This window comes from Penicillium malachiteum (assembly GCF_028827825.1).
Source record: "Penicillium malachiteum strain IBT 17515 chromosome Unknown utg000001l:1.0-8184562.0:1.0-8186909.0, whole genome shotgun sequence".
In the NCBI taxonomy this organism is placed as follows: domain Eukaryota; kingdom Fungi; phylum Ascomycota; class Eurotiomycetes; order Eurotiales; family Aspergillaceae; genus Penicillium; species Penicillium malachiteum.
The window spans coordinates 6,627,975-6,655,041 of NW_026643094.1; the positions used below are offsets into that span (position 1 = coordinate 6,627,975).

Sequence of the window (27,067 nt, forward strand, 5' to 3'; positions counted from 1 at the left end):
TTCGCACAGTTTTTGGGCAGTCCACTTTCTAGCAATCAAATACTTCTAGGCTTGATCTCCTTGTGGGTTCAACTGGCCCGAAGGTTGCCCAGAGTGAAAAGATCAGTGAGTCTCCCTTCCATTGGGTTGATGCCGTACAAGCTCTAGTCATGACCCAGACCTCCAAGATTTGGACAACATCATTTACGCATTGAGAAAAAAGCGAGGTAATGTTACAGCCCCGTTAAGAATTAAGCCTGCGCTCGTTCCCGTAAGAAGGCCGCTCATTTTCCAGTTTAATTTTCACCTGGTCAAACGTAAGTTAAATGCGTTCTCCTCCTTCATTCAGTTTGATCAGACGTTTTGGCTGCTCCTGGGAGCTCGCTCATGTCGCCGATCCCGCAATTTCACAAGATCGGTAGGACTGGCCAATTTGATGTGGATCACTCCTGAACCAAGTTCTTTTCTGACTTAGTGTTGACCTATCACCAATTCATTACTGTAATAACCCTTGTGCAATCAATGACGGAAACTAGCACTTTGCAAGTTGCGTGGTGATTCCTGGGAGCTAAAGTAGAGATATGCATGTTCGAAGACGGAGGCTTTCTAATTACCCTGCTGGGCAATGTGGTGGCATGATGATGTCACGAATCTATAGCTGACGAGTGTTCCTTTTAGATAAAGAATGAAAATTCAAAAAAGGGATCGTCGTTTCCATACTACGCAGAGCATAGCACGAGGAAGCTGTCTTTTCTCGCGCCTAGACGGGGCCCAGATAAGCTATGTGGGCTCAGATCCTCCACTAATCATTCTAGGTGTCCCTGAGACAAACCGAATCTTGGCTTACCCCCTCTGCTATTGACTGGCCGGCGTATGGCTTAAACGCGGCGAATAGTCGGGTGGCTGCAGCCCGGGTGAGAATGGGGTGAGCGCCGCTTTAGCTCTACGTCATAAGGGGTGAGAAGGGGTGAGTGTGCTATAAACAGGGTGAGAGACAGGTGAGAGCAGGTGAGAATAACTCTACGTCATGCAACCCCGCACTGACCTTTCAGCTGAGCTCGAGCTAGAATATAATAGGCTACATACCTCTCCCTGAAACAAGACTATCTGCACTTCGCCACAATCCGAAGCACATAATGCAATTGGTATTCAAGCTGTCTCCAGCGATCAATATTTCCAAGCGAGGGCACATTAACTAAGAACCGCCAATTCCTGTTCGAAAAAAAGGCAGTTCTTTGGATATTATAAGGATATCTTTGGTGAACTTAGTTCTCACTATTTTTATTCCTGTTATGTTTCGACTGTAATGAATCTTTATTCCCAGCCAACCGGATTCCCTGGCTGTTGGTATAGTATATCATTTATCAACAATACCACTCACAAAGCCCGTAAACGCTTGGGATATCCCACCCCTGTCTGAGAAAGCCGCCTCTTCACCGGCAGTAGTCTTTTTTGAGTTTGCCGACGTTTTAATGTACAGCGATGGAAGTCAATGATCAGCGCCCGCCTAAGTTCTTCGTTCCAGAGAACATTGCCAGACCAAAGGCCCTCATCAATGTCACACCAGAGGTCCTCATGGATGATCCCCAAAGCTTTGATTTCATTCTCCGATTTATGAATCTCTTTAAAAAGCCATGGCTTCAGTCCCATCGTTGCTAAACTTTCGCCCCCCCAGGCCATAACAAGCATGTGGCGAATGTCTCCAGCCCCATGAAGAAAGTAAACTTTCGCTAGATCGATTGTACCGAGGAAGACAGGTACAGCAGATGCTTGAGCCTTCTGCAAAATTCGGTAAGCCTGGACTTCGTGGGAGACTTCCCTCCATAGGCATGATGTAGTTCCCTTTCCAATGACGGTGTAGCCATATATGGCGCAGGTAAGTTTAAATGGTGCTCCAGACTGCCCGCAACTTCCAAGTGATATACAACGATCAATGTTCTCATCCAGTTGCGCTTTTAATAAATGCATCAATCCGTCTGCGTTGATAGGGTGTTTCAGGTCTCCTGTACCCTGGCGATGAAGTGACACGTTTGGACAAGACTCATCTAGAATATTACCATTCTGTAGCCCAAGTAAACATCTCTGTGTACAATATTGCGCATTGTGGTATTGGGACTGGCTTCCTTGGCTATGTCTGGTGTGATGTTCACGTGCCGTTTGGGGAGATGGAGAAGACCCAACTTGACTGAAGCCCCGTTTACGCCTGGGGGCTTGATTCGACTCAGAGCCGGAAGAGTCCGGAGATTGCGACCGGTGCCGCATAGTTGGGAGCGCACAGCCAGCTTGAGATCTCGTAACTCGGCGATCATTTGTTGGAGATTCTAGCGGAGAAGAAGGCGCTTGATAATCGAGACTTGAGTCCACAGTTGATTCCGGACTGGCATAATCAGTACCATCAGAATGTAAAGGGAGTTGCTGCAGGTCTATTTTAGGAATGTGAGAGCTGGTTGTCCAAAGGGGGAGATTTGAGCGTGCATTATTCCTCCATTCATGGTCACGTTGAGGCGCACGAAATGCCATTAGGCAAAGACAAAGGACGCGTGCGATCGAGGTTTTCGGCTCTTGAAGATTTTGTCGAATTTCGCCCTCCAATTCCCCATTAGGGTCACAGAAAAAGTATTGTAATGTACCAGGTTCGTCGTAGGGAATGTGAAGAAGGACGCGGGCAATCCCGTTCGTTAACCAAGAATACTGAAGACCTTCCTGGATCATCGCATGGTACTCCTGGACAAGAGCGGAGCAAACAGTTTTTTCAATATTGTACTTCAATTTGCTTGCTTCTTCCTGTGGTATTTTGTTCGAACTAACCAATTCCCTCCACAAGTCCATTGGTCGAAGTCCTATACGAAGGGCTTCAGTGGGAAGCTTGTGAGGTGGCTTATATTCAACTGTAGTGAGGAGGGTAGAGGTATTCCCATCGACCCGATGAATACAGAACTGATCAGGTTTCGGATTATGTACGCGTGACGATTGATGTAAATTCGCCTCTACACATTCATCACGATCGAGTGAGTTCTTGTGATTGTCGAACTGGATTCCATCACCAAGGCGAAACTCGCTACGGGCAGCATCGATTTTGCATAGCTCTGCGACTATATCACGGACGTGACCTTCAACTGCAATTCGCTCGTAGCTCTCGACGCTCTGTTCACTGTGCATTGGGTCGAGGCAAAATCGTCGGGCATCAGCTTCAAGAGTGATTAAGGAGGTAGGTAACTGTGACGAGACTCCCTCGGTTGGTTGGAGGTATTTGCATACAGCATCGTAGATTTCTTGCTGTTGAAGCGGGCAGTTTGTCCATGGTTTTAGTCGCACCGGGCAGTACTTTCCGGTAGGAGGAGGTATTGTCCCTGTAGTCGAGCGAGAAGGTGTTCTGACTCGAAGCGGTCTTGAGAGCAGGTTATGGCCATGACATATTAGTTCCATGAAGGCGAGCGATCGGCTACGCTCTTTCTCCTTCCTAGCTTCATCCTCGGCTTGTTCTCGTCTCTCCCTCTCTTGTGTATTTCTCTCTTTCTCTTGTAGATAGAGTCTTTTGTAATCGGGTGAGCTGCTGTCGGCCATTGCGGAATTGTATCATCCTATCATTGAAGGGAGTAGTGACCTCATATACCCATGATAGAGAGTGCTGGAGAAATCAATCATATTGTAAAAAGGGTGGACAAGATTGACAAGTCATCGAGTTAGGCGGTGTGGGTTCTGCCGCTCGGTCAATCAGTGAGGCAAGTCAAATTGCATAAGGTCCCGCGAAGATAAACGCTGCAAACGTTTTCTTATAATGGTCAAGGTAAAGATCGTCTGCTCAGCATAGGTTTGAAGCGACTCATCAGGCGAACATTTGAAGCTGATCCCATACACGACCGATCCCAAACCGGGGAAATAGGAACCTAGTCTCCCCTGAACTAAGCCAAGAGAGTGTTCCCTTATGGTCTAGACTAAATGCAAGGACTTCGATACACCAACCGAGCTTACAACATCATTGCATTTGCGAATTTGTGGAATTTCTACTGGCTTATTGCGCTTGATTAAAATAAAGAGCCAATAACAGGCCAATCTCGAGCGAATGCATATGCAATAATCATGGGATAATGCCCAATATACAGCCTGGGGAAACGACTCCTCGATCTCCACAGTAAACAAAGGATCAATCTCTAATGGTCGAAGATTGGTGACATTCGTGAAGGTGTTATTGATTTTATCCGCCCTTTTAGGCGTTACAGCCACGTCGACTCGCCAGCTCTAAATTACAAGCAGCGAATCGGACGTTGGCATCAAGTTTGATATTCTGAGCTGCGTCTCAACACGTAGACAATTCAATTTCATTACACAATCTATGTTCGGCCACCTAAACATACTGATATGTGATCCAGCATCTGTTTCGAGGTAACTCTGGCCACTATAACTGCCAGATTTCTGGAGAACCGTATAGGGGATTCTTCATTCTCGTTGGTAGAAATGAGGACAAGAAATGCTTTCTTTCTATTTGCTTTATCATGGGCATTATTTGCATAGCTGAGATACTTCGGCCAATGCTGGGGCAGGATCGTTGCATTTCAAGAAATACTCTTGAATGGCAGCGGGCGTCACAGTTCTCTCGGGGACTTGTTTCGCAAATTCGGTAGCAAGTCCATGGTTGAAGTAGTCCTCCAAGGTCGACCGATCAGGGTTTTGGAATTCGTATTGCTTATCAATCCGCCCATGTCGGGTCAGAGCAGGATCAAGATCTGGCTTGACATTGGTAGTAGCTACAAGTAAGTATTCATGAGAGCCTATTCCGTCCAAAACCCCCAGAAGGGTAGCCATAGTCACCCGTCCTTGGCCTTTTTCCACATTGTCGTCATTGACCGTACTGCCATCCCTTATGATTCCTGCAGTATCAAGATCGTCTAAAAGCACCAGACAGCGTTCGGGAAGCGTTCGAAAGAGCTCTTGCAGGCCTTTGTCATTGAGAGTAGCAAGTTGTATGATATGAATCGACAAACCAAATACTGTGGCAATCACACGGCAAAGGCTCGTTTCGCCAGTACCTGGGGGCGCCGTAGAAGAGATAGCCGCGCCGATGAGCGATACCACGCTTCTTGTATAAGTCGATAGTACGTTTTTTGAAGAACCACTCGATATCCGATATGATTTCGTCCTTCATTTCTTTGTCCAACGCCACACTTTCCATTTGTCGCTCATGTCCATCGCACATCCTCCGCCACTCCACCATCTGCTTGCTTTGAGATCCAATCCAGATTGGTATTTTCCCGCGGCACTTCGCGGTCACGTTCCAGCTCGATCTCCGAGAACACGTTCGTTCGCCACGGCGGTAAAGGGTATAGGTCAATTGTTTCTAGTTCTTTGAGCCTGTCAACGTCCATGGTCTTTAACGCTTCCGCCAGTGGAAAGCGCGCGTGAGATCCAATATTGTTCCTCCTGTTTTGGGCGTGCGATAATGCGCTCCAAATTAGATGGGTATGGGGTAGAGTATGGAGCCTCGCTATGGTGCGCTGCGCACAGAGGCGAAGCCGGAGATGCGTGGGAAGTACGTGAGATTCCACTTCTAGTGTTGTTGTCGCCACCGTTCGAAATGCCGACAGAATCCGAATCAACACGGTTCTTTGAACTGTGTTCAAGTGTGGCAGGTGAGTCTTGTCTCGGAGCGGATCATGCCAGTCCGTTGATGCATAGTCTGCGATAGGCGTGACACATGCTTGGTAGAGCTGTCGCATTTGTTCTGGTCGTAAGTGAAGTAGTCCACTCAACGCGATAGTTGTCTTAGTAGCGCGTTTCATAGCCTGCTGAACACTAATACGGAAAGGGAAACAAGAATCCAGTGCGTAGTAAAGAGGGGAACGTTTAATGAAAGCATCCTCTAGGTGCACGGGTCGATCCAGCACCAACAGACTACTCAGAGTACCGTGCGTGATAGGGTGGGATTGGAGATGTAGGAGTGTGTATTTTCTACCTACCCGAAATGGCAATCTTATAAAGAACGAAAGTATAGAACACCGTAGGGACTGTAGTCAGATATTAAACCTGCTCGCTGGCCGCTAGGGACATCGCCTCAAGATGTTTTAGTCGATCAACATCCAATGGATATATGGTAATATGCCATTCCACTGGTTCTTCTTGGGAATTCATTTGAAAACGAGCAGCCATTCCCCAGAACAAACAGATATCGTACCCCCAAAGCTCTTCTCCCTGAATATGCCACAGTGGCAGACGATCCACATCCATATGGCCGGAAAACATCGGTGTGACCAGGAGTCTCCGTACTGGTGGCACTGGTAGTTGATGGTGGTGCCGCATAGAAGGATTCTCCTGTTGCAGCTGTCGTATGCAATTGTAGCGATGCAGTATTCCTTGGCAGTCTTGCGTCATGTAAGCTTCCCACGTGTGGTTAGTGGGGTGCTGTTTCAAGCGATGGCAAAGTTGCCAGATCAAATCGTCCGTAGCACATGGGCCATAAACTTCCACCGGGAATGACTTCTCATATGGTACGGCTCCATCCCTTCCCCACCAATCCAGGTAGACACGGACTCTGAGAGGGGGTATATCATGAAAGAGATCTGGGATGTACTGAGCAGCATCTGAGGAGCGGGACGCTTGAAGGATACTGTCCCAGGGATCTTCATTTAGAAACGACATAATCATTCAGGGACAAGCAGGTTTTTTTGATGGTTAGAGAATAAAAAGAAAGGTAACAAGATAAGAATCTGCTTGAGCTCAATCGATTGTGATGGCACCACGTAGTAGAGAAAGGTAGGTTGATAAAAATAGATGGGCTTTAGTATGGCTTGATGGATATTGAGTAAGGAGAATGGATGGGGAGATTTTCGAGAAGTTCTAAGCTAGTAATTAAAATAGGAATTGTTTGTCTCGAATTGTTTGTCTCGAAAGAAGGCTCGAGAAACTCTCACGATGAAATTCGTTGCATATCCTCGCTGTATGGCTACGGTCTAACAGTTTACAAGTTTTTGGTCTCAAAGAGGTACTGCATGTATTGAGAAAGAATTCATCTTGTCTGTAAACGGTGAACCTACCTCAGCAAACTTTTCGATGTTTGAATTCACATCAATATTGGACTTTATATACAGAGGATTCCCGATTTTGCTCACGTCACTTCAAGTAGCTCCATATGGAATCACCTCAATGTACTTAGGGAAGAAAGATTCAAAGCTTCCAAGGCGACGATGACCGGGGCTAGTCTCATTGGTCAAGTCTAGCTATTTGGTACTTTCCTCGAACCATCTCCAGGATACCTTCCCTAAGAGCCCAATCCCTTAGTACAAGATCTTCAATCCCCTCCTCAAATTTATCTCCTTTTTCAAAGTGGCGTACAACATGCTCCAATCGTTTATCCCAGCTTGTCTCCCCAGTAAAATTTTCCTGACAGAATTCACAAAGACTATGAAGTGGCGGATTTCGTACTTGGATCCGACAACGAAAAAGCGCGTCTTTAAGGTCCGTAGAGGAGAAAGCCTTATCATTTCCGTACGAAGCTACATGTATGCGCTTTAGGTGTCCTCGGAAGAGATCTTTATAAGCAAAGTCCTTTGGCAGATTTTCATCATCATACTTCCAGTGGTCACAACGATAGAACTCAAGGCGCATATAAATTTTTTGGATATGAGGTTTCCAACCCGCAATGCTCTCAAAGACCAAATTGCATGCATAGCGTTCTAATATGCACGGAAATGATACTTTCCGTTTTTTAGGTAGATACTTCGGATTCGCCGTTTCATTTTTGCCTTTGCTCTTTGTTGTGCCTTGTGTTCCTTTGAATATAAGTAGATCTCTGGTCTGAGGACTGACCGACACCAGTTGATAAGATCGAGGGGGCGATGCTTGAGTCATTTTGGTATAGTGAGGTATTGTCTAAAGGAGGACCAAACTGCCCTTGTAGTCTTTGTGAAAGAATCTCGCTCCACCGATATTCTGGGTAGTGGTGGACGTAGCTATCACTAGTATGTTGAAATTCTTCCAAGTCATGATCTTCAGGAGATCGGGGGATGATCGTACTGCCAATGCGGATAAGTGTATTTTGCGAATCCGAGCGTATCTCATTGTCCAATGTAAAAGGAGGAACATAGAGCGGCCCTAAGAAACTCCCTATATTGCGGTTGAAGTCACGGTTTCCTTCACATAATCTGTTCTTCCACTGGGAAGATGTCTGATGATATTCCGGTTGAGATGTGTTATCCCAGTATGGCTGTAATTGGGTGTGGGGTAACAGGGGTGTAGTAAGAAAATGGCCGGGTATCTGCATGTCATTGCGATCCTTAATGCCCCGAAATGGCGGGTTCCACGTCGATTGCTGAGCCTGTCTTTCCTCGCGGTCACCAGAATCTATTTTCTGGTCTTCAACAGCCTCCCAAGGTTCTGAACTTGTGTCGATTGATTCCTGGGATTGCATAGCATGTCGCCGGAGTTTATGCTGCATATTTCCGGGATTAACTTCAAAAGTTTCATCCTTGGTGGGATCAAGGGCACCGAGATGAGTGAGTAGATCATGGGTGAGAGGGTGACCATTTGGTTGTAATTCCAATCGATCGCCTGTCAAGTCTTCGCCTTTTTTAGAGCGACAATATAGTTCCTGGAGGCCGTGGACCAGCCAGGCCTGTTGCTGTTCGAGCATTTCGACATATCTGAATATGTTAGGTAAAATGAATAGAGCTGTAAAATGAATACAGGTGCTCCGTAGCTTACCCTTTTGGATATGGTGCTCTATTGTGGGCAACCTTTCTTTGGCCAAAGACACAGATTTTATCACCGGCTCGGCAAGTGGAACATGGACTCGCACCGTCACACTGAAAGGTCAGCTTGGTCCTTGTTTTAAGTATGAAGTACTCACCTTGCATTTCTTCAAGCGACACCAATCACAGGCCGTACGTACACGCTTGCATACCTTATCAGGTGGATGATTGGGCTCTGTCTTGGAAGACATGATCTTTTTAGCCTTTTCAGATCATTTGCCACTGGTAGACTGTTGAATTTCCAATGCGAGCTATGAGACTGTAAGAGAGCATAGTCAGTGGGAGAGGTTTCTTATATAACCAAAAACGGACCCCAAAGCTGAATGGCTGTGCGCAGAATTAAGGGATAGCAGCTTAAAGCCGACTAATTCCTCGTAGAATGGGATATACTCAATTAAGGGTTCTACCAGGGAACTACTTCCAGTTCAAGTCCACTCTTTCCAAATTGCCGGTCACCGACCAAGGTCTATGAAGTCAAAAAGCAAAATTTCTCATGTGCAGCATGTATTCGATTTGGAATTGAATCTGCGGAGCACTCAATGGCTCAGAGTGGAGACATGTTTCAAGTGTTAACCCAAAAAGCGGAAATGTGGCCTTCGAAAATAAGTATACTGACATGCCTTTTGGCCTAGAATGACGATTAGAGCTTTCTAATTTTTATCCTGGTATCTGATCGTAGCTGTCGCCGAGCAGTCTTCTATCTTGCACAGCCACACTATCAGATTAAGCGGATCTGACAAAGTCAAAACCCGGCCATTTACATTCTAAGATCGACTACTACAGGGAGGATCGAAATCAGTTTCACCACTAACACACAGAGATTCTTTCTCAACCCCTCTTTTTAAACACGCTACGCCTATTACGGTTACTCTATCCCTGACTCCTTTTCTTGGCAGTATTACAGTACAGTTGTAAATTACAGCACAAGACAGCAGCCGTATTAGGCTTGTATGGCCTTCCAGGCTTCTAGAACGTTGATCGTATAAACACAACGGTTATTTAAAAGAGGTAGTATTGGCACCATGTAGATACTGTAAGAGAACTCTAGATAGAGTAGAGCTTCGGCAGGGGCAATGGACGGCTACTGAGGGAGGATGGAGGCGACTCTACGTACTCACCCTTGCTCGACCCCCCTCTGCTCAGTGAGCAGGTGAAAATGATTTTGGTGAAACGTCCGGGGAATGCTAGCTACGAAATAGGAAATTCACGTGACTTGATGATTTTGTAGTTTTTGGGAGCTGGGGGCCATCTCAAAGCTGCGGGCCTCAAAAAAATACTGTTGCTAGACTGGGAAACTATGCGTTGGCTTCACCATGGCAGCAAGCTGCTGCACTTGATCTGAGTGTTTGAACTCGGGGAGGGAGGTTCCTGAAGGTGCTAATCTCACCCTACTCAAGACCGACCGAATGTTCTGTGGGTTGCTGCCAATCGATTCCCTTGTCCTAGCGCCGCGAAAGTCACCTGATGTGATGAACCTGGGGAGGTGCCCCGCCTTCAGCTGAGAAGCAGACAAGCCTTCACATGAACTACCAGCGAGGCACGTTTATTTGATCATGGCATCGATATCATTCCGTGGCAACAACTATGCTCTGCAAGTTGGAGACAACCGTGGCTCGATAGACTTCCATCTACCTCCAGGTAAGTTAGAAGAGCAGGACAAGCTGGTCGTGACTAATCGCCGCATTCTAGTGCGACCGGAAACTCCACCCAGCCCTCTATCGACTGTCCCGTTCGCGCGTGATACAGACTTTGTCAGTCGTGACACTCTACTTCATCAGATCCACGAGAAAAACTCAGCACCAGGGTCAAGAATAGCGCTGGTCGGCCTCGGAGGTGTCGGGTGAGTATAGAGCGACTGATATTTTGTTTTATGGCTCACAATTCGAAGGAAATCGCAACTCGCCATCGAATACTCCTATCAAGTCCGATCCCAATCGCCTGCGACATGGGTTTTTTGGGTCCATGCGAGTAACGATGCCCGGTTCGAGCAAAGCTTTCGGGATATCGCAGACCAAATCAAAATTCAGGGCCGTCAGGATCCTCAAGTCAACATATTCAAACTGGTCGAAAACTGGCTCCTGGATGAGAGTAGAGGGAAATGGCTTTTAATCCTTGATAATGTTGATAACGATCAACTTCTCTGCTCGTTTTCGGTGGCAGGCAGGGAAGATCCGATAAGCAGCCGAACAAACGCCTCAACAAAACCACTGTTAGAATATATTCCTAAGAGCCGAAATGGTTCTGTCATTATCACGAGTCGCGCAAGAGAGGTTGCACTGAAGATGGCCATTCACAAAAACCTTATTGAGATTAAACCGATGGAGGAATCCGAAGCGCTAGAGCTTCTCCAAAGGAAGCTTGATCAACCAAGAGAAAACAAGGAGGGTCTGCAACTGATGAACGCGTTAGAGTTTATGCCGCTAGCAATCGTCCAGGCCGCAAGCTATATTCTACAACGGGAATCCCGCTACTCAGTATCACAATACCTACAAGACTTCCAAGGGAGTGATTGTGAAGCAATAAGGCTTCTTAAAAAAGAGGCAGGTCACCTGTACCGGGACTGGGAAGCCAAGAATTCAATTTTGGTGACGTGGCAAATATCATTCGATTATATACGACAAACAACGCCATCGGCAGCAGATTTACTTTCTCTCATGAGCTTGTTCGATCGGCAAGGGATACCAGAGAACCTTATCCAGTATCAACCTAAAGCCAGTAACAGATCTATTTCAGAGCACCCAAATAACTTTGATAATGATGATGACGACACATCTGAATCTGATATAGGCCCGGATTTTGAAGATGATATCACGACACTGAGAGGTTTTTCATTTATATCTATCAGTGAAGATAATACTTCCTTTACCATGCATCGGCTGGTGCAACTGACAATGCGCGCGTGGTTGAAATCCCATAAACAAATAAACCAATTCCGGGAGAGATTCATTCGTATCCTATGTGATGAGTTTCCTACCGGTGAATTCGAAAACTGGGAGAGATGCAGGCCCCTATTTCCTCATGTCAGAGCGGCTATGTCACAACGACCATTATCAACGAAGAATCTACAAGAATGGGCGACATTACTCTATAGAGGTGCATGGTATGCGTGGCAAAGCGGTAATATCGCAGATACAAGAGAAATGGCAGCAAGATCAAGAGAGCAAAGAATGATCTTACTAGGTCAAGAGCATGAAGAGGCCCTTAATAGCACGGGCATGTTAGCAATAGCATATTGGCTTGACGGGCGGTGGGAAGAGGCCGAGCAGCTTTTTGTGCAGGTGATGAAGACTCGCAAGACAAAGCTCGGCGAGGACCATCCCGACACGCTGACCAGTATGGCCAACCTAGCATCAACATATTGGAAACAGGGTCGGTGGGAGAAAGCCGAGCAGCTCGAGGTGCAGGTGATGGAGACTCGCAAGACGAAGCTCGGCGAGGACCATCCTGACACGCTGAGTAGTATGGCCAACCTAGCATCAACATATCGGAAACAGGGTCGGTGGGAGAAGGCCGAGCAGCTCGAGGTGCAGGTGATGGAGACTCGCAAGACGAAGCTTGGCGAGGACCATCCTGACACGCTGAGTAGTATGGCCAACCTAGCATCAACATATCGGAAACAGGGTCGGTGGGAGAAGGCCGAGCAGCTCGAGGTGCAGGTGATGAAGACTCGCAAGACGAAGCTCGGCGAGGACCATCCCGACACGCTGACCAGTATGGCCAACCTAGCAGCAACGTACTGGAACCAGGGTCGGTGGGAGAAGGCCGAGCAGCTCGATGTACAGGTGATGAAGACTCGTAAGACGAAGCTCGGCGAGGACCATCCCGACACGCTGACCAGTATGGCCAACCTAGCATCAACATATTGGAACCAGGGTCGGTGGGAGAAGGCCGAGCAGCTCGAGGTGCAGGTGATGAAGACTCGTAAGACGAAGCTCGGCGAGGACCATCCCGACACGCTGACCAGTATGGCCAACCTAGCATTAACATACTGGAACCAGGGTCGGTGGGAGAAGGCCGAGCAGCTTTTTGTGCAGGTGATGGAGACGAGCAAGACGAAGCTCGGCGAGGACCATCCCGACACGCTGACCAGTATGGCCAACCTAGCATTAACATACTGGAACCAGGGTCGGTGGGAGAAGGCCGAGCAGCTCGAGGTGCAGGTGATGGAGACGAGCAAGACGAAGCTCGGCGAGGACCATCCTAACACGCTGACCAGTATGGCCAACCTAGCAGCAACGTATCGGAACCAGGGTCGGTGGGAGAAGGCCGAGCAGCTTTTTGTGCAGGTGATGGAGACGAGCAAGACGAAACTCGGCGAGGACCATCCCGACACGCTGAGTAGTATGGCGAATCTCGCTTTCACTTGGAAATCTTCAGCTCACGACGCCGAGGCGATCAATCTGCTACGAGAGTGCTTAGCCAAGCAGAAGCAAATACTCGGCCTCAACCATCCCCTGACTTTATCTCATGCTGAAATATTGTTAAAATGGGAAACAGATGAGGAGTCTCAAACTAATAGTGAATAGTAAAGAAAGCGCTGAATATGGATGCATCGATAATGCCTTTGACAATTTATGTTTACATTACATTTCTGGCTTCCAGTATACTTCCCAAAGCCATGCCCTATCACTAATTGCCTAATTACGCATTTATCGAAGGTTGATTTCACTGCTTCATTGAACTTTACGAAGAAAAATGGAACAAGTAGATGAAACTGTCGTCAACAAGCTCAAGAGGCTGCAAGTTGCTAGTATTTTCGGTAAGATAATTACTCATAAATTACACAGTATTAAGCACGTGATCGTGGTTTCAATACGATTCCGTATTTGAAACAAAGCTAAGTTGTAAATGGATTAGTGTGTTTCAGACTGGGGTTCAAGATAAATTCTACATGAGGGAAGTGGTGAAACTGATTTCGACCCCCCCCTGTAATCACATACCAAGTACAGCTTTGCCTGGCCAGATAGGTTCAAATCATTCAAGGTTTCAAAAGCGAGAGACATTCGCCGAAGGACTTGTAAACACTCTCCGTCGACCGTGAACTGTTCAACTAGGATTCACAAAAGGCCCCCATGCAGAAACCACCGTATTTGCTTGGCACTTAATTATCGACCCGGCTGATGTAATCCTCTATCTTCTTCTCACGCACCTGGTACCAATCGAAATTCCTCAGAGCGTCAGGACCGCCAGGTACGTTCTTCAATTCATTTAATGTATACTTCTTGAGAGTATTACCGGATATAGTGTTGAACATAACCTTCGAGTAATCTGGCGACTTGTCATGGTATGGCACTTCTGATCCAGTAACTTTTATTTTGGTGTCCTGGTTAGGAAAAGTTTAGATTAGTCTCCATAAAGAAAACCAGTGTATAGGTAGCGAACCATTCGATTTCTTGAACCTTGGAAATCAAAATGTTCGCTTCCATCTCGAGAAAGATCCTCATCTTGAGAAAGCCCGAAACAAACAGCAAGCTGACTGATAAGCCACTGTGCCATCATGTTGAGTAGTCTGGAGGTTTTGTCGTCTTATTCTAGGGGGGATTTGTTATGCTTTAAAATAATTTTGGAGTATGGGCATACTGAGACTCATTTAAGGCCCCACATGGGATAGAAGAGAAGGTCTCAGGACGGTCAAAAACTCGGAATTACGAATATCATTTGGCTGTAATGGACTTCGGGCAGGGTTCTTTGGGCTAGACCTTGCTCAATATTGTCGGAAAGCAGGCGACTGGGACTAATAGTATTACCTCAATTCCAATGAAGTAACTAAAACTAACCTAGTATAAGAACGACAAAGAAATAGAGAGCTGGAAATTTTGTTTCCCAATACTGAAGCCAGTGGCTCAATTTAAGAGATGAATGATATATTGGGTTTTATTAAAAGGGATCACACTGATCATAGACTTGGTATAGTAAAAAGGCTGTCGTAATGAATCAGGTTGAGTGATTATTGTGAGATGGTGCTGTATTTGGCCTTGTTTAGGGAGAGTAAATTTATACTGGTTATACCAATATTTTGATATTCTTAGCCAAATCCCCCACTCTCTCATATCTGATTCTTCAATGGCCATACGATACCAAGCCAGATCACCTAAACACTCTATCTACATTTCCTGAAATGTACTGATGCTTTCTAAGAACAGTGATAGGATTGAGTAAGCGGTGAAGATATATAGATAAACTGATAGCTAGGGCACTAGAAGGATTCAAAGCATCGCACAATGTTTAGATCTCTAGTAATCGACCAAGCATCCTCCACGTAAATCTTAACAACTCTTGCCCCTCATGTAATCTGTTCTCTGAATACCATTAAACTGGGGTTGTTGGTCGTGGCTACACCGCGACCTTAGATCCCATCTGAACAAGACCATGATAATAATTCATCCAATGTCGGTAGTAATCTCGCTGCCGCTTGGATTAATTTCTGGTCATTTATAAGTACTTAGCCAAAGATACAAGCATCCGTGATTTTCAAGCTATATAGCGCCCTGCTTAGAGCAAGTTAGATGTATCACGCAATTCCAGATGTACAGGAAATTGCGGGAATCTTGAAAGTTTTCTGGGCTAATACTAATCGGTACCATGCCCAGGTGGCAATGATGAGAAACAAGATTTTATTTGCAGTCCGGACCGGTAAATACTTGGTTTACCTACGGCCTCTAGGGCTCTCATGGTGTCTGGCAAGTATAATTTTTTTACTTCCGTGCTAAGCAGACTACTGGCGGTAGTAGAACTCGAAATGATAATGAAAAGAAATTGGCGATCACCAAAGTCGGGGCCTACCCTGACCCGTATCCCTATCTATTCTTCCTGGGTTTGCGTCACCGTATCGCTTTTTAGGGTGACTGCAAGTGGTAACTAGGCTTAACCCTACGCTTTGGATTTTCCGCGTGAGGCGCTATGAAAAGCTAAGAGGGAAGCTCTGCGTTTTATCCGGCATATTTGGACTGAATTCTAAGTCTTAGATAGTCAAAAGGATTCAAAACGTGAGACCCAATGGACACATGTATAGCTCGAATTCAACCCGATAATTCCTCGCTTACGTCTCATCTTTATGGCCCTAGCGTGAAGTATGAAGTCGATCTGCTTCCTCCTCTCACCTCTTACAGGCTGACTGTAACTTGTTCAGTTGCGAGACTTGAAAGTAATTCATTTGGGCAATGATTCTTGACTTTAAATAAATTATGTTTAAAATGCCTAGTGGGAGAAAGATATCAGATATCGGCTGGTGGTCCTCGAATATTTATTAATTAGCTTCCTATAGTAGTTCCATTGGCTATACTCCCCCTGTCACGTATCAACGCATTTCTAAACGTAAAGGAAATATGTGGTCTCAGGAACGGAACAAAAGAACATTGTGAGCTGCCTTATATCAAATCAAGCGATTCCATTCCTTTCGCCACGGTTTTGTGGTTTCTTGCTTGGCAGTGGTGCCATTGTATTTTCCCGGATTAACTTCTTAGTAAAAAGAGTGTTAGTGACGCTGTCTCCATAGTATCTTAGATATCAGGGCTGTGACTCTTCATTAATCACTCACTGAGCTATAAAAAATCAAATTCGGCCTGAAAGTCCCCAGTTTCCTCCACATACTGGCAGCGGAGCCCTTCGATGATTTGAATCTCAGGTTTTTGAAGAAAAGTAACGAGCGAGTCTGGTACATCAAGAGATTCAGTATTGAATCGTCGGAAAAGTAATGCCAGCTTCAAGGTTGTGTTTGGCTGAAGCCCTCCCAAGGCTGAGTCCACGAAATCCCTGATAAGAGTTTGTTTTTTGCGCCTTAGCCAAAAGTCTTTATTTTTCCGTTCACCGTGGCTGGCGATTTCCTTCCTATAGAGTTCGTCATGCATTTTAAGAACCCTTTGAAGTGTCTTGCGTGATCGAAGCAATCTGATTGCATCGAGACTGATATCAATTTGATACAAAAATTTCTTACGGATCGGCTTCGAAACAGCTAGCAATTCTAAGCATACAGCTGCAGGCTTAGCGACGAGCTCTTCTTCAAGGATGGATCCTGTCATCTAAATAGTCAGCATAGCCATCTTCACGCCGAAGCTTGACTTACTTTGAGTTTCAAAGCTTCTTTTAGTTTTAATTCAATTCATTTGTTTTTTCTCGGGCAAAAGTCTGGCTTTAAAGTACTTTTTCCGTACTTTTTCCGCACTTTTGATACTTTAGATGACTATGCCTCCCTGGTAACTTGGTCTTCTTTAGCTATAGCTTTGAAATAGAGGCCAGCCTATGAACAGGTCTTAAGTTTTTTATACGACGAGAGTGCCCCGCGCCAATTCCATTTATTCCTGATGGAGCTATAATGAAGTTTTAGACTTTACGCCTACCCATAGTTGCGCGGACGCCCATTAGAAAGGAAATTGAATTCATTTAACGAATTCTTCCTCCAAAATGCACTCCAAAACTTTCTCTTCATTTAATTGGAGTGGGGTTTTTGGTCGTTGTCGTAACGTGATGTCTGGTCCCATTTGAATAAGGTTTTCAAAGTAATAATTCATCCAATACTGGAAGTAATCTCGCTGCTGTTTAAGAAGCCCGTTCTCATGCTTTAAATCTTCGATTTGGTGACCACGACTGCGGTAGCGCCTCGATGCATTGGAGTTTCTTTTCCGAACTTTGGATCTGGAGGCTGAGGTGGAATCATCCCATTCAAAAGGTATCAAATTTGATGGACGCTGGACTTCAGAGGCTGACAGAATTGGGGCCTCTTGCGACATGTGGAAGACTGCGTTGGTAGAATCATATTGGCAAGAGAAATTTTGAATGTAGCAAATGCCGCAAGGTGGTCCACGCAAGTCGCACTCCTTGCCCTTCTGCAGGCATGACATACAGCCGCGAGAAACCATTATAAGAGGATACTGGACTAGTCAGAGCTGTTTTTCCTTCACAAGAAAACTCGTTATACATACTATGTCTTGAAGTTATTCTTTATTTATGAATTTATAACCTTCACCTTATAAAGCTGCAGTGTAGTTGTAAGTCATTTGATAAGAAAATTCATGGCATATTCTAGGGTAGTAATGGGTATTTATTAAGGAATGTCAATAAACCTCCTATCACTTGACAAGCCCCATATTTCTAGACCTCTTTTACTTCTGATGGCCTTTGTTCCAAATCACTTCCGATCTAGCAAAGAATTTGAGTTTTCCTGGTAACTTTGTGGGATGCGGACCGATAACAAGTCAAAAGCGATTAGATGTATTATTTCACGTTTTTAGGGATAACTTCAGGTGAATTATAAAGCAGGCCATCAGTAACGAAACAGCATTATAGCTAGCGTGAATCTTTATCCCTTTAAAGATAGAGACTCGCAACATGGGAAGCATCGCTACAATATAACACGATACTGTCACTTAAGCATGTAGCGAGTAGTATCTTCCAGCTCTACTGACCTTGTCTCTTATCGCTACCTTCGCTGACCAGCATTATCTGGACTCTCCAAGCTCTCGGATATAGGGAATAAAGATCCGTCAACGTTCCTTCTTTGGAAACGAATTATAATTGAATTCAAGAGGATCCTGAGCAAAGAGACTGCAGTCTTTTACATTAAAAGTCAGATCATAACAAAAGAGAACATGGCACCACAGAGTCACTTATAGCAGATTTCATTTAGCAGCCCTGCTAAGCTGCCCTCTCTTTCGATGCCTATCCCGCGGTCCAAATGTATCGGCCTGCCTTCCATGCTTATCAGGCTGTCCAAAATCATTTCCATTTTCCAATTTCCAGGGGAGGAAGATCTGTCAATTTTCCATCTTCGACAAGATTGGCTTCTGGAACCGTAAATTCACATTTTCCAACGAAAGCCATTGCTAGCCGAATCAGACGGCCTTCACCACAATATTAAACCCCATTGGTAACAATGAAACAGATCATCTATTCAAAGGCAGCTACCCAGAAGAAAATTCCACAGCGTGCGAGCGATACCATCAGGCTGCTGAGTGACCCCACTTGATTGTCCCACAGGTATGTCAGCAGGCCTATACTGCATAGGTGGCGCTAAGGACGACTGAACCCTCGTTGCATCTGATATGTCATATGCGTAATCATCCATGCTGTTTCTTGGCGTAGGGGGAGCAAAAGTGCATCTCGCGTTTTTGTGAGAGGAGAGAATAGCTTCTTTGTTCGGTAGAATAGAATGCAGCCGTGAATAACACTCTATCAGATATTGTAAGGTCCCCTCGCTGAGAGCTACTAATAGCTGGTAAAATAGTCAGAAGTTGTGGGGTCATGTCTGTTGGATCTTGGGATCTTTTGTAGTTCTCTCGAGGATCAATAAGGTATTCAAAACGCTGAAGTAGTGTTGCTAAAGATCCTCTTGCCGCCGCACCCTGTATTATAGCAGACAGAGAAAAGAAGTTTTTTTTTCTTGGAAAGACGCTTTGAATAAAATAGTTAGCATGAATTCTAATCCAGTTCGGAAGGGCTCGTTCGTACCATCGCTAGATTCTCGATGGCCTTATTCACACCCACATCTGTCACCACACATTCTTCTACTGAACGACAGAGAGAGTTCCATCGTGTACCAAGTCGAAGGCGGAATTCTTTTGAGTGACCACACAGTGTCGTTATATTCAATTGTCGCAGTAGTATAGAGTCCTCCATTGTTAAGGCGTCTGCAAATTCACATGGTGAAAGCCACTGGACGCGCCAAAGGAAATCCATATTGATGTTAAGGGGTTTTGCCCAATCTCCGTCTAGTGTCTGGTATGATCTGAACCGGTGATCCAATATTTTGATTATTTGTAACGCGCCCTTTAAGGATCTCGATGTCATAATGAGAGCTTCCATGGGTTCAATAAAGAGACAATGAAGCAGACGAACCGAAGATTCGCCCTTGAATCGTAAGGAAGAGGCATCTTCAATCGCCCCACGTAGGAAAGGGTCGGTGTCAATCTCATTAATGGACTGTTATGGTTAGATACTTTCTAATAAGTAGCGTTACTTCGGTCGTACTTCTCTTAATGTGGTTAACCATTCCCGATGGCACGTTTTTCTTAGGCAATTCTTATGAATGGCCACGCTGAGTGCTCCATATTACGATGAAAAACTTTCAAGATCCCCGCACAGACCAAAAACCGCTCTCAAAAGGTCGGAGAACCGGAGAAATGAAAGGTTTTGCTCGCTCTGATCACGTAAAGTAAGAGCTAGCGTTTTGATGGAAGTATCTGTGTCATTAAGTTTAGACAAAAAAGACCCCCAACCAGGATATTCTGGTGGAACGTCTTGGAAATTTTCAATCGTCTGGGGTATGCCACCATCCTCAAGTTGAAGACTGCGCAGTTGCTGCCGGGTCATGTCATCCGGATACCCATCAAGCAACACATTGGTAATTTCCCTCCTTAATGCGGTCCGAATAACATTATGATCTTCCTCTGAATGGTTTTGTAAGGATTCAATCTCAGGCACTGCGGATAACATACTTGAGAAGGAACGCTGAGGTAAAAGCGTTTTGTTTGGAAAGCTGATCATGTCGCTAAGGTATCGTAAGTAACAGAGGAAACAAAACTGAGCATATGAGCGAGCTTTGCTGGGTAGGTAGATCATTTATACTATATCTCACCTTACTAGGGAGATTCATCTGGTTTCGATATCCTTAAACTTTAGTTCCGGCTACATTGGATCGATTCTTCTAGGCATGCTTACTGGCGACTAGTTTCGCATATAGACCCTTAGTGTCTAGCTACAGGGATAAGCATACAGCAAGGGTACCGGCTAAATAGATTGCTTCACCTTCGGGGCTTCGATGAGCGACCTGACTTTCTCATTCATAGAAATCAATGCCTCCTTCATCTGGGAAGAATAACCTAAGCTGTCATGCCCGCATTTCAGAGTCAGTGGGAATTATATTTCAGTCTTGAAAATCTGATTGAGACGACGGATTCAGAGTTCTAATAACGCCGAGGACGCATTTTATGAGCACATAGCGAGCAGTGATACTGAACGAAGCTGAGAATATGTGAAAAGCCCAAGAACGATTTAGTCCCTTCTAGCTTAGACTCATGCTGCATAGAAAATAAACATGATGAAGGAATAAAGTTTCTGAAGATTATGGAGAAACCAGATGGCAAATACAGGACAGGGATCGAGCATGATTTTTCGTTTCTCGCTCAACACCAACAATTATTCAGTAGGGTAGATCCTATAAAATCTGGCTAGAGATGGTAATAGATGATTTGCCACTCATGAAGACACTCCAGAGCTACTCCATTTTAAAAGAAGGTTCGAATATTTTGTCGGTAACTTTGTCGGCAAGTCTTTGAAAGTTCACCCGGAAACGTTCAGCTGACTCTTCATCAGATTCCAATAAACTATTCGTCAAATCGTCTAGCTTGAGGAATATACCAAAAATTGGAGAGCACAGCTCGTCTGGTGGTAAAATTCCGTTCACAATAAGATTTACGACAGCAATGACAACTTGAGAATCTTGAACCTCTCCGATTCTAAGCCTTTCAACGATACTTGTAGGGGCATGTAGCAAGCTTGCGTCCAGTTCCTCGCATAGCTTTTCCTTCACTTGTTCTGTATTCACTGACATAAAAGCTGCGCTAATAAACTGGGCAACTTGGTCACGATTGATTTCGGGGTTTCCTTGTGCGGTGACTTGATAACATCAAGGGTTATATTAGCTTGCTTATCTTTCAGACACTTTGAATTGACATACACCATTCCATAACCAAAAGCTTTAAAACATTGCAAGCTACCATGATGTGAAATACTTAAAGTAGTGTTATCACATGGATGGGCCAGGAAAATGTTTACGTGGTGTGAAGTAGATAATTACTAGAAGAGAGCTGGGCAGTACTTAGGTAGTTATACATTCACTAATAGTAGACGGATATGCCCAGGTGCCAACCTGGGTAGATAACGAGGCTATTTTTAATCCAAGGTGGCAAAGAGTTTTGAATTTTTGGTTATATCTACTCGGCATTGTGGAAGATTTTAACGTATGACTAAGAAAGCTTTACATACAAATGACGGATTTCTGACACCTTGGCGCCTATCAAGAACTAATTAAGGATTCATGCATGAGCAACAGTCGACGTGCACTTAACTACATATAAAGGGTCTTTTCAATGTCGAATCAAGTAGTTTTTGATCTTAGCGTGATTGAATACACCATAATTTTTATCTGATTTCTCTTAATCTCGTAGTGTGTCAGCTATTAATCCAAATCAATTTAAAAATGTTTCAGGGCGTCTAAATTAGTATTCCTTGTATTTTTTGGAGGTACAGATAACTATAACTTCTTTTACACCACTACTAGGGTAGGAAGCTCAGCCCTGTATTAATAGAATTCCTCTTTAAAATCTCAGTGTTCTAAAGGAAATAGTTTTCACCACCTTTCCGTGCTAGATTCATCGCAATGTATTACTCGCTCTTGCCAAAAAATTCTTCAAAGGCATGATGCATCCAATCAGGATAAACCATATTATAACCCCGATAACTGCAATATCTCCTACCCGATCTAGTATTTCGGCCATTGTGGAATCTGAGAGGATGTTTGGGAATCTTTTATCTTTTAGGGTTGAGTTCATTGGAAATTACCTAGATCCAGAAATGAGTTAATAAACAAATCATCGAAAGTCGTTGAGGTCTTTTAATACTTACTCAAAGTAGAGTATCCTGGTGTTAGATCTCTCAGAACACCTTAGGAGTCGTCAGTTGCTTTTAACCTAGAGTAAGGGAATGTAGATTCTTAAGTAGGGTGCGGGTTAAAGGGATATGGGATTGTGTTGGTTTCTGGATATAGAATCTTTAAACAGGCTATGCAAGTTTACAAAGATCAGATTGAGTTCAGGCACAATACTATCTCCATCCTATTTACAGATGGAACTGCCATGAATCTGTCTATTATTGGGTTTAAGCGATCCTTCCCAATCATACAGATAGCATCTCTCACACACTTCATTTTATGGTCCCCCAGCTCCCACTGCTCTATCAGAGGAATATAAATCATTGACTCCTTGCCTTCTAATAGCCCTTGAAACTGAGCGAGGAGAACCGGCTTGTTTATATTCGAGGAATGAGTCGTGCAAATTAATTCATCAAAGTTGCGAATCTCAGCCTTTGCAAGTGTCTCGAGCCATTGCCGCTATAAAGAGTAAGATGAACTGCTGAAGAATTTGAGGATTGGGGAACCAACAGAATATTTATCGGGAGAGGTCACCAGTGCTCTTTCTCTCACTTGACTCCGAAAGCCATCCTCTTCAAGCCCGATATCTTGAAAGTCCATCCACGAATCTGAACGGTCTCTTTTCCAGCTGTAGACTTTGCATAAGTACAATATGGGCATACGTTTGCATTAGACTATACATACCATGTAAACCAAATCTTGATGAATCTGAGACATGACATCTTGAGAAGAATTTGCTTTGTATGAGAAAGGAAATTAACTTTAGAAGCAAGCCAAACCTTTAAGTACCCAGAGATGAATGGGTGTTCGCCATATTAGTAGCTTAGGGAAAATCAAACAACAAGGATAAATGATGCCATCTAGGAAAATAATTTATGGCTAAGCTGAAGTAAAGGGATGGGGGAGGTGATTATACATATGGTGCTTAATCTGTTTATGGCTTAGAACTCTTGGGAAGACAAGAGGTCTCATATTAAGAAGTCTTGCTACTTATACTGTCTCATTTATTTTAGACATAATTAAATAGTGTACCGAAATGACCGAGACTCCAAGAGTATTTGTTAAAGCTGCTCAAATAGACTATAGTCTTAATGATACTCGGTTTGGTCCTCGAGAATTTACCTTCGAATCTTTTGCAAAAAAGAATATCCGAAGTGAAAGGGCGGAACATTAGCAGACACTACAAATCAAATGTTCAAGACTTTTCCATTAACGACTAAGAGTAGATAAGATAAGTGAGCACGTGATACCCCACTATCCGTCGGGTCACATGGCGATAGGGTCGCAACTTCAGGCGCATTTTCATTTTTAGACCCCTCAATCTACTAGTCCAGCTCTCGGTCTTCCAGGGTCCTCCAGATTATACCCATCGAGAAAGAATCTGTTGCAAGAGTTCATCGGTTCATCTTTTCTCCAAAAATGCGATACAATCCAATCCCCCAAGAGTGGAAGAGCAATATTAATGCCTTACGACTCCTTATCGAAGGAGACCAAACAGATCATTTGAGGGTGAATAACCTTGGTTGGCAGTACGGTGGCAAAACATTCAACGATGCTGTCAATTTGCTGAAAGATGATATGAAAAAAGACCTCCAAGGCCAAGGCATTGACGTCAGTATGATATTACTTCTTCATAACCAATTCACTAACGAACTACCTCCATAGGTTGCTGGATGTACTGTGCGACATTTTTATAGAGGAGCGAATATTACCCCTCATGATCCAACAAAGCGATTATTGATTATTCCCATCAATGGGGTTTCGACTCTGTCCCCTCCAGGCCCTCCCAGCGGTGAATTACCGCTTGATACCTACTGCTTAATCGATGACCAACCGACTCTCTCTGGCCGAAATATTGATGTTATTTTCGTTGCATTCGACGCACGGAAGGAGAATCCATAGGCATTCAAATCAAATTCATTGAGAGCCATCTGTATGATCAAGAGACTGCTTGAGCTGAGGGTGTGTTGAACAGAGGAATAAAAATATCATTCGGTTCCAGTGGAGTATCATGGCTCGCTGTGTTTTGCCTAGAAGCAGCAGGCATGCGTAGCTCTGTCGTACTACAAGGGAATGAAGGTTGCTGAAAGGTTTGGGGTTCAAGATCTGGGCAGATCTCTTCACGAGGGTCAAAATCTGGGAAGATCTCTTCGAGGGGGTCAAAATCTAGGAAGATCTCTTGAAGGGGATCAAAATCAAGGAATATTTCTCCGAGGGGGTCGTTCTGTTGGGGTAAATGCGATTCAGTACTATTAGAATAGTCTGCAGAAACACGGCGAGCTTCTTGTGTAGTGCGGTCATTATTAAACCTATCGACTTGCGAAGTTATCGGTAAGCACGTCTTTTTATGATGGCCCTGCTTGGTAACACCACTAGACTCGAGCAAGTGTTTGCGGCTACATTGCTGTTTTCGAAAAATTTCTGTATATATGTGAGCTCTTGAGCTTATCAACGCAAAGAGGTTTTACTTACCACAAGACTTAAAGTACTCTGATTGGCATTCGGAAAGCCATCCTTCTTTCTGCTCGGCAAGATCTGACCACTCCTTTGATTCGTGGATCATTCTCGCTAGTGTGTGAAGATGCGAGTAGGCTAGGTCCCGAAATGCAGTGAACATTTGGATAGAAATCACGAGCCCTCCATGGCTTCCATAAATTTGCTCAAAAGCATGATATTTTAGCCCATGTTGTATCGATTTTCGGGTCTTTTCACCCTTAGACAAAATAGACAAATATTCAGTGATGTGACCCCGTGTCTTCGCCTCGGTATCTTTTGGGTCCAATTTCAAGAGCGAAGAACGAGAACAATGATAGGTTAACTGTGCCCAGTCCATGTAATCTTCGGCCCATGAGTATCGCCCCAGCCAGGCCCGGAATTTTTGGGAAGGGGTTGCGCGACCCTCAGAAAGTGCAATATCAACGTCGCGTGGATCATCTTCTGTCCAATTATGATTCTTGCATATTGCGTTATCGACTGACTTCTTCAGGAAAGATTGAATCTTTTTGGCATTATGCTGTAATTTCTCTATGAAGTGGATAACACCTGGCTCTATCACAGTATTATCAGACTGACCCAAATTTGGGTCTGGAGGTTGACGCTCAGATTGATTTTCGGATTGACGTTCGGATTGGTTTTCTGATTGATGTTCGGATTGATGTTCTGATTGATTTTCGGATTGGTTTTCTGATTGATGTTCGGATTGATGTTCGGATTGACGTTCGGATTGACGTTCGGGTTGACCTTCTGATTGATGTTCTGACTGACGTTCGGCTGATTGATTTTCGGATTGATGTTCTGATTGACGTTCGGGTTGACCTTCTGATTGATGTTCTGACTGACGTTCAGCTGATTGATTTTCGGATTGATGTTCTGATTGATGTTCGGGTTGACCTTCTGATTGACGCTCAGATTGATTTTCGGATTGGTTTTCTGATTGATTTTCTGATTGATTTTCTGATTGACGTTCGGATTGGTTTTCTGATTGATGTTCGGATTGATGTTCGGATTGATGTTCGGATTGATGTTCTGATCGACGTTCGGGTTGACGTTCGGGTTGACCTTCTGATTGATGTTCTGACTGACGTTCGGCTGATTGATTTTCGGATTGATGTTCTGATTGATTTTCTAGTTGATGGTCGAGCTGATGTTCTGTGTCTGGTGATTGGGAAGGACAGGCTGTGGGTAATGCCGCAAATTTGAGTGTATGCTTCAACGCTTCAAAGGCGACATATAGCTCTTGTCGTTGATGATGTGGTAGGTTTTGGATATTCAGATCTTGAAGATTCGTTGATAAGAAACTAGCCGCAAATAGAATTTCTTTCAGAATACACATTTTGGGTAGACATAGAACTTAGTTTAAGTGGGACGAGTGGGATAGCTAGAAATATTAAGACTCAGACTGTCGGGTCTTGGCTTTGGCCCGAGGGCCAAAGCCAAGACTTTTTGGGATGTTACTCTTCTGATGTAGTGGTTCCTGAATCCAGTGGACATTCCGCAGTACTGACCCCCTCTTTTCCCGGGCTGATCCGCCTAGATACGGCGAATTAAAAGATAGGTGCTGAGAAAAGACCCAGTTCGCTAGTGGGTCTATCTGCTTAATCCGCTACTATGATTTGTCTAGCGATATGTAGATATAATAAAGCAAGGTATGTATAGTACGTATGCAATGTGATGATGTGATGATGTGATGTGGCGATGTGATATGGATATCTCTTGGAGGGTACAGACTGGGATGGTGGCTTTTGAGTATCCGATCAACGCCCATGGTCGGACCCTTAGTATTCTAGAAAAGCGCACTACGTGTTTAGGTCTATGCGTATACCAGCTGTGTCCTTATGCTCCTGGCTTGCTCCGTAGAATTGCTTCGTATTCCCGATATTAAGGATAAATTTCAGGCTGGCTTTAAATCTCTAATGCCTATTACCCCGCTTTCTTACCATATCAAGAGAGTGCGAAAGTGACGATTATCTCGTGAATTTTTCAATGATTACAAATGAGAATGAACACCGCTGCAATCTTCATATTGTCCCTTTAATAGGCAGTGCACGGCAAGATGGGCCAGTATTGCCAGCATCACCAGCATTCCCAACTTGACGTCCTCAAGTGCTACTCAGGGCTGTAGGTTATTGGCGTTTACAGGAGCTTCCATTCTATTGGCTTGGGGAGCTTCACAGCTCCACTGGTCAAATGACAAAAGAGCGGTGAG

General features: G+C 44.5%; 8 protein-coding genes across 8 annotated transcripts; 2 read left to right on the forward strand and 6 right to left on the reverse strand.

Moving 5' to 3' along the window:
• Positions 1-1,356: 1,356 nt before the first annotated feature.
• N7483_002467 (uncharacterized protein) lies at positions 1,357-3,543 on the reverse strand (the record flags this gene model as incomplete). Its single annotated transcript, XM_057085904.1, has 1 exon — positions 1,357-3,543. One exon carries the CDS (start codon positions 3,541-3,543, stop codon positions 1,357-1,359), a length of 2,187 nt encoding a protein of 728 aa, XP_056952053.1.
• A 936-nt stretch (positions 3,544-4,479) lies between these two features.
• N7483_002468 (uncharacterized protein) lies at positions 4,480-5,149 on the reverse strand (the record flags this gene model as incomplete). The annotated part of the gene is made up of 2 exons (XM_057085905.1): positions 4,480-4,916; positions 4,981-5,149. The coding sequence occupies 2 exons, from the start codon at positions 5,147-5,149 to the stop codon at positions 4,480-4,482; spliced, it is 606 nt and encodes a 201-aa protein (XP_056952054.1).
• A 7-nt stretch (positions 5,150-5,156) lies between these two features.
• On the reverse strand, positions 5,157-5,693 carry N7483_002469 (uncharacterized protein; the record flags this gene model as incomplete). Its single annotated transcript, XM_057085906.1, has 1 exon — positions 5,157-5,693. The coding sequence occupies one exon, from the start codon at positions 5,691-5,693 to the stop codon at positions 5,157-5,159; it is 537 nt and encodes a 178-aa protein (XP_056952055.1).
• Positions 5,694-7,705: 2,012 nt separating this feature from the next.
• Positions 7,706-8,911, reverse strand: N7483_002470 (Zn(II)2Cys6 transcription factor domain-containing protein; the record flags this gene model as incomplete). Its single annotated transcript, XM_057085907.1, has 3 exons — positions 7,706-8,612; positions 8,674-8,774; positions 8,819-8,911. The coding sequence occupies 3 exons, from the start codon at positions 8,909-8,911 to the stop codon at positions 7,706-7,708; spliced, it is 1,101 nt and encodes a 366-aa protein (XP_056952056.1).
• A 1,362-nt stretch (positions 8,912-10,273) lies between these two features.
• N7483_002471 (tetratricopeptide repeat protein) lies at positions 10,274-13,246 on the forward strand (the record flags this gene model as incomplete). The annotated part of the gene is made up of 3 exons (XM_057085908.1): positions 10,274-10,358; positions 10,410-10,560; positions 10,609-13,246. The coding sequence occupies 3 exons, from the start codon at positions 10,274-10,276 to the stop codon at positions 13,244-13,246; spliced, it is 2,874 nt and encodes a 957-aa protein (XP_056952057.1).
• A 575-nt stretch (positions 13,247-13,821) lies between these two features.
• On the reverse strand, positions 13,822-14,219 carry N7483_002472 (uncharacterized protein; the record flags this gene model as incomplete). The annotated part of the gene is made up of 2 exons (XM_057085909.1): positions 13,822-14,043; positions 14,103-14,219. 2 exons carry the CDS (start codon positions 14,217-14,219, stop codon positions 13,822-13,824), a joined length of 339 nt encoding a protein of 112 aa, XP_056952058.1.
• Positions 14,220-23,781: 9,562 nt separating this feature from the next.
• Positions 23,782-24,264, forward strand: N7483_002473 (uncharacterized protein; the record flags this gene model as incomplete). Its single annotated transcript, XM_057085910.1, has 2 exons — positions 23,782-23,973; positions 24,028-24,264. The coding sequence occupies 2 exons, from the start codon at positions 23,782-23,784 to the stop codon at positions 24,262-24,264; spliced, it is 429 nt and encodes a 142-aa protein (XP_056952059.1).
• Positions 24,265-24,301: 37 nt separating this feature from the next.
• N7483_002474 (uncharacterized protein) lies at positions 24,302-26,801 on the reverse strand (the record flags this gene model as incomplete). The annotated part of the gene is made up of 4 exons (XM_057085911.1): positions 24,302-24,678; positions 24,835-25,360; positions 25,435-25,986; positions 26,799-26,801. 4 exons carry the CDS (start codon positions 26,799-26,801, stop codon positions 24,302-24,304), a joined length of 1,458 nt encoding a protein of 485 aa, XP_056952060.1.
• Positions 26,802-27,067: the final 266 nt, after the last annotated feature.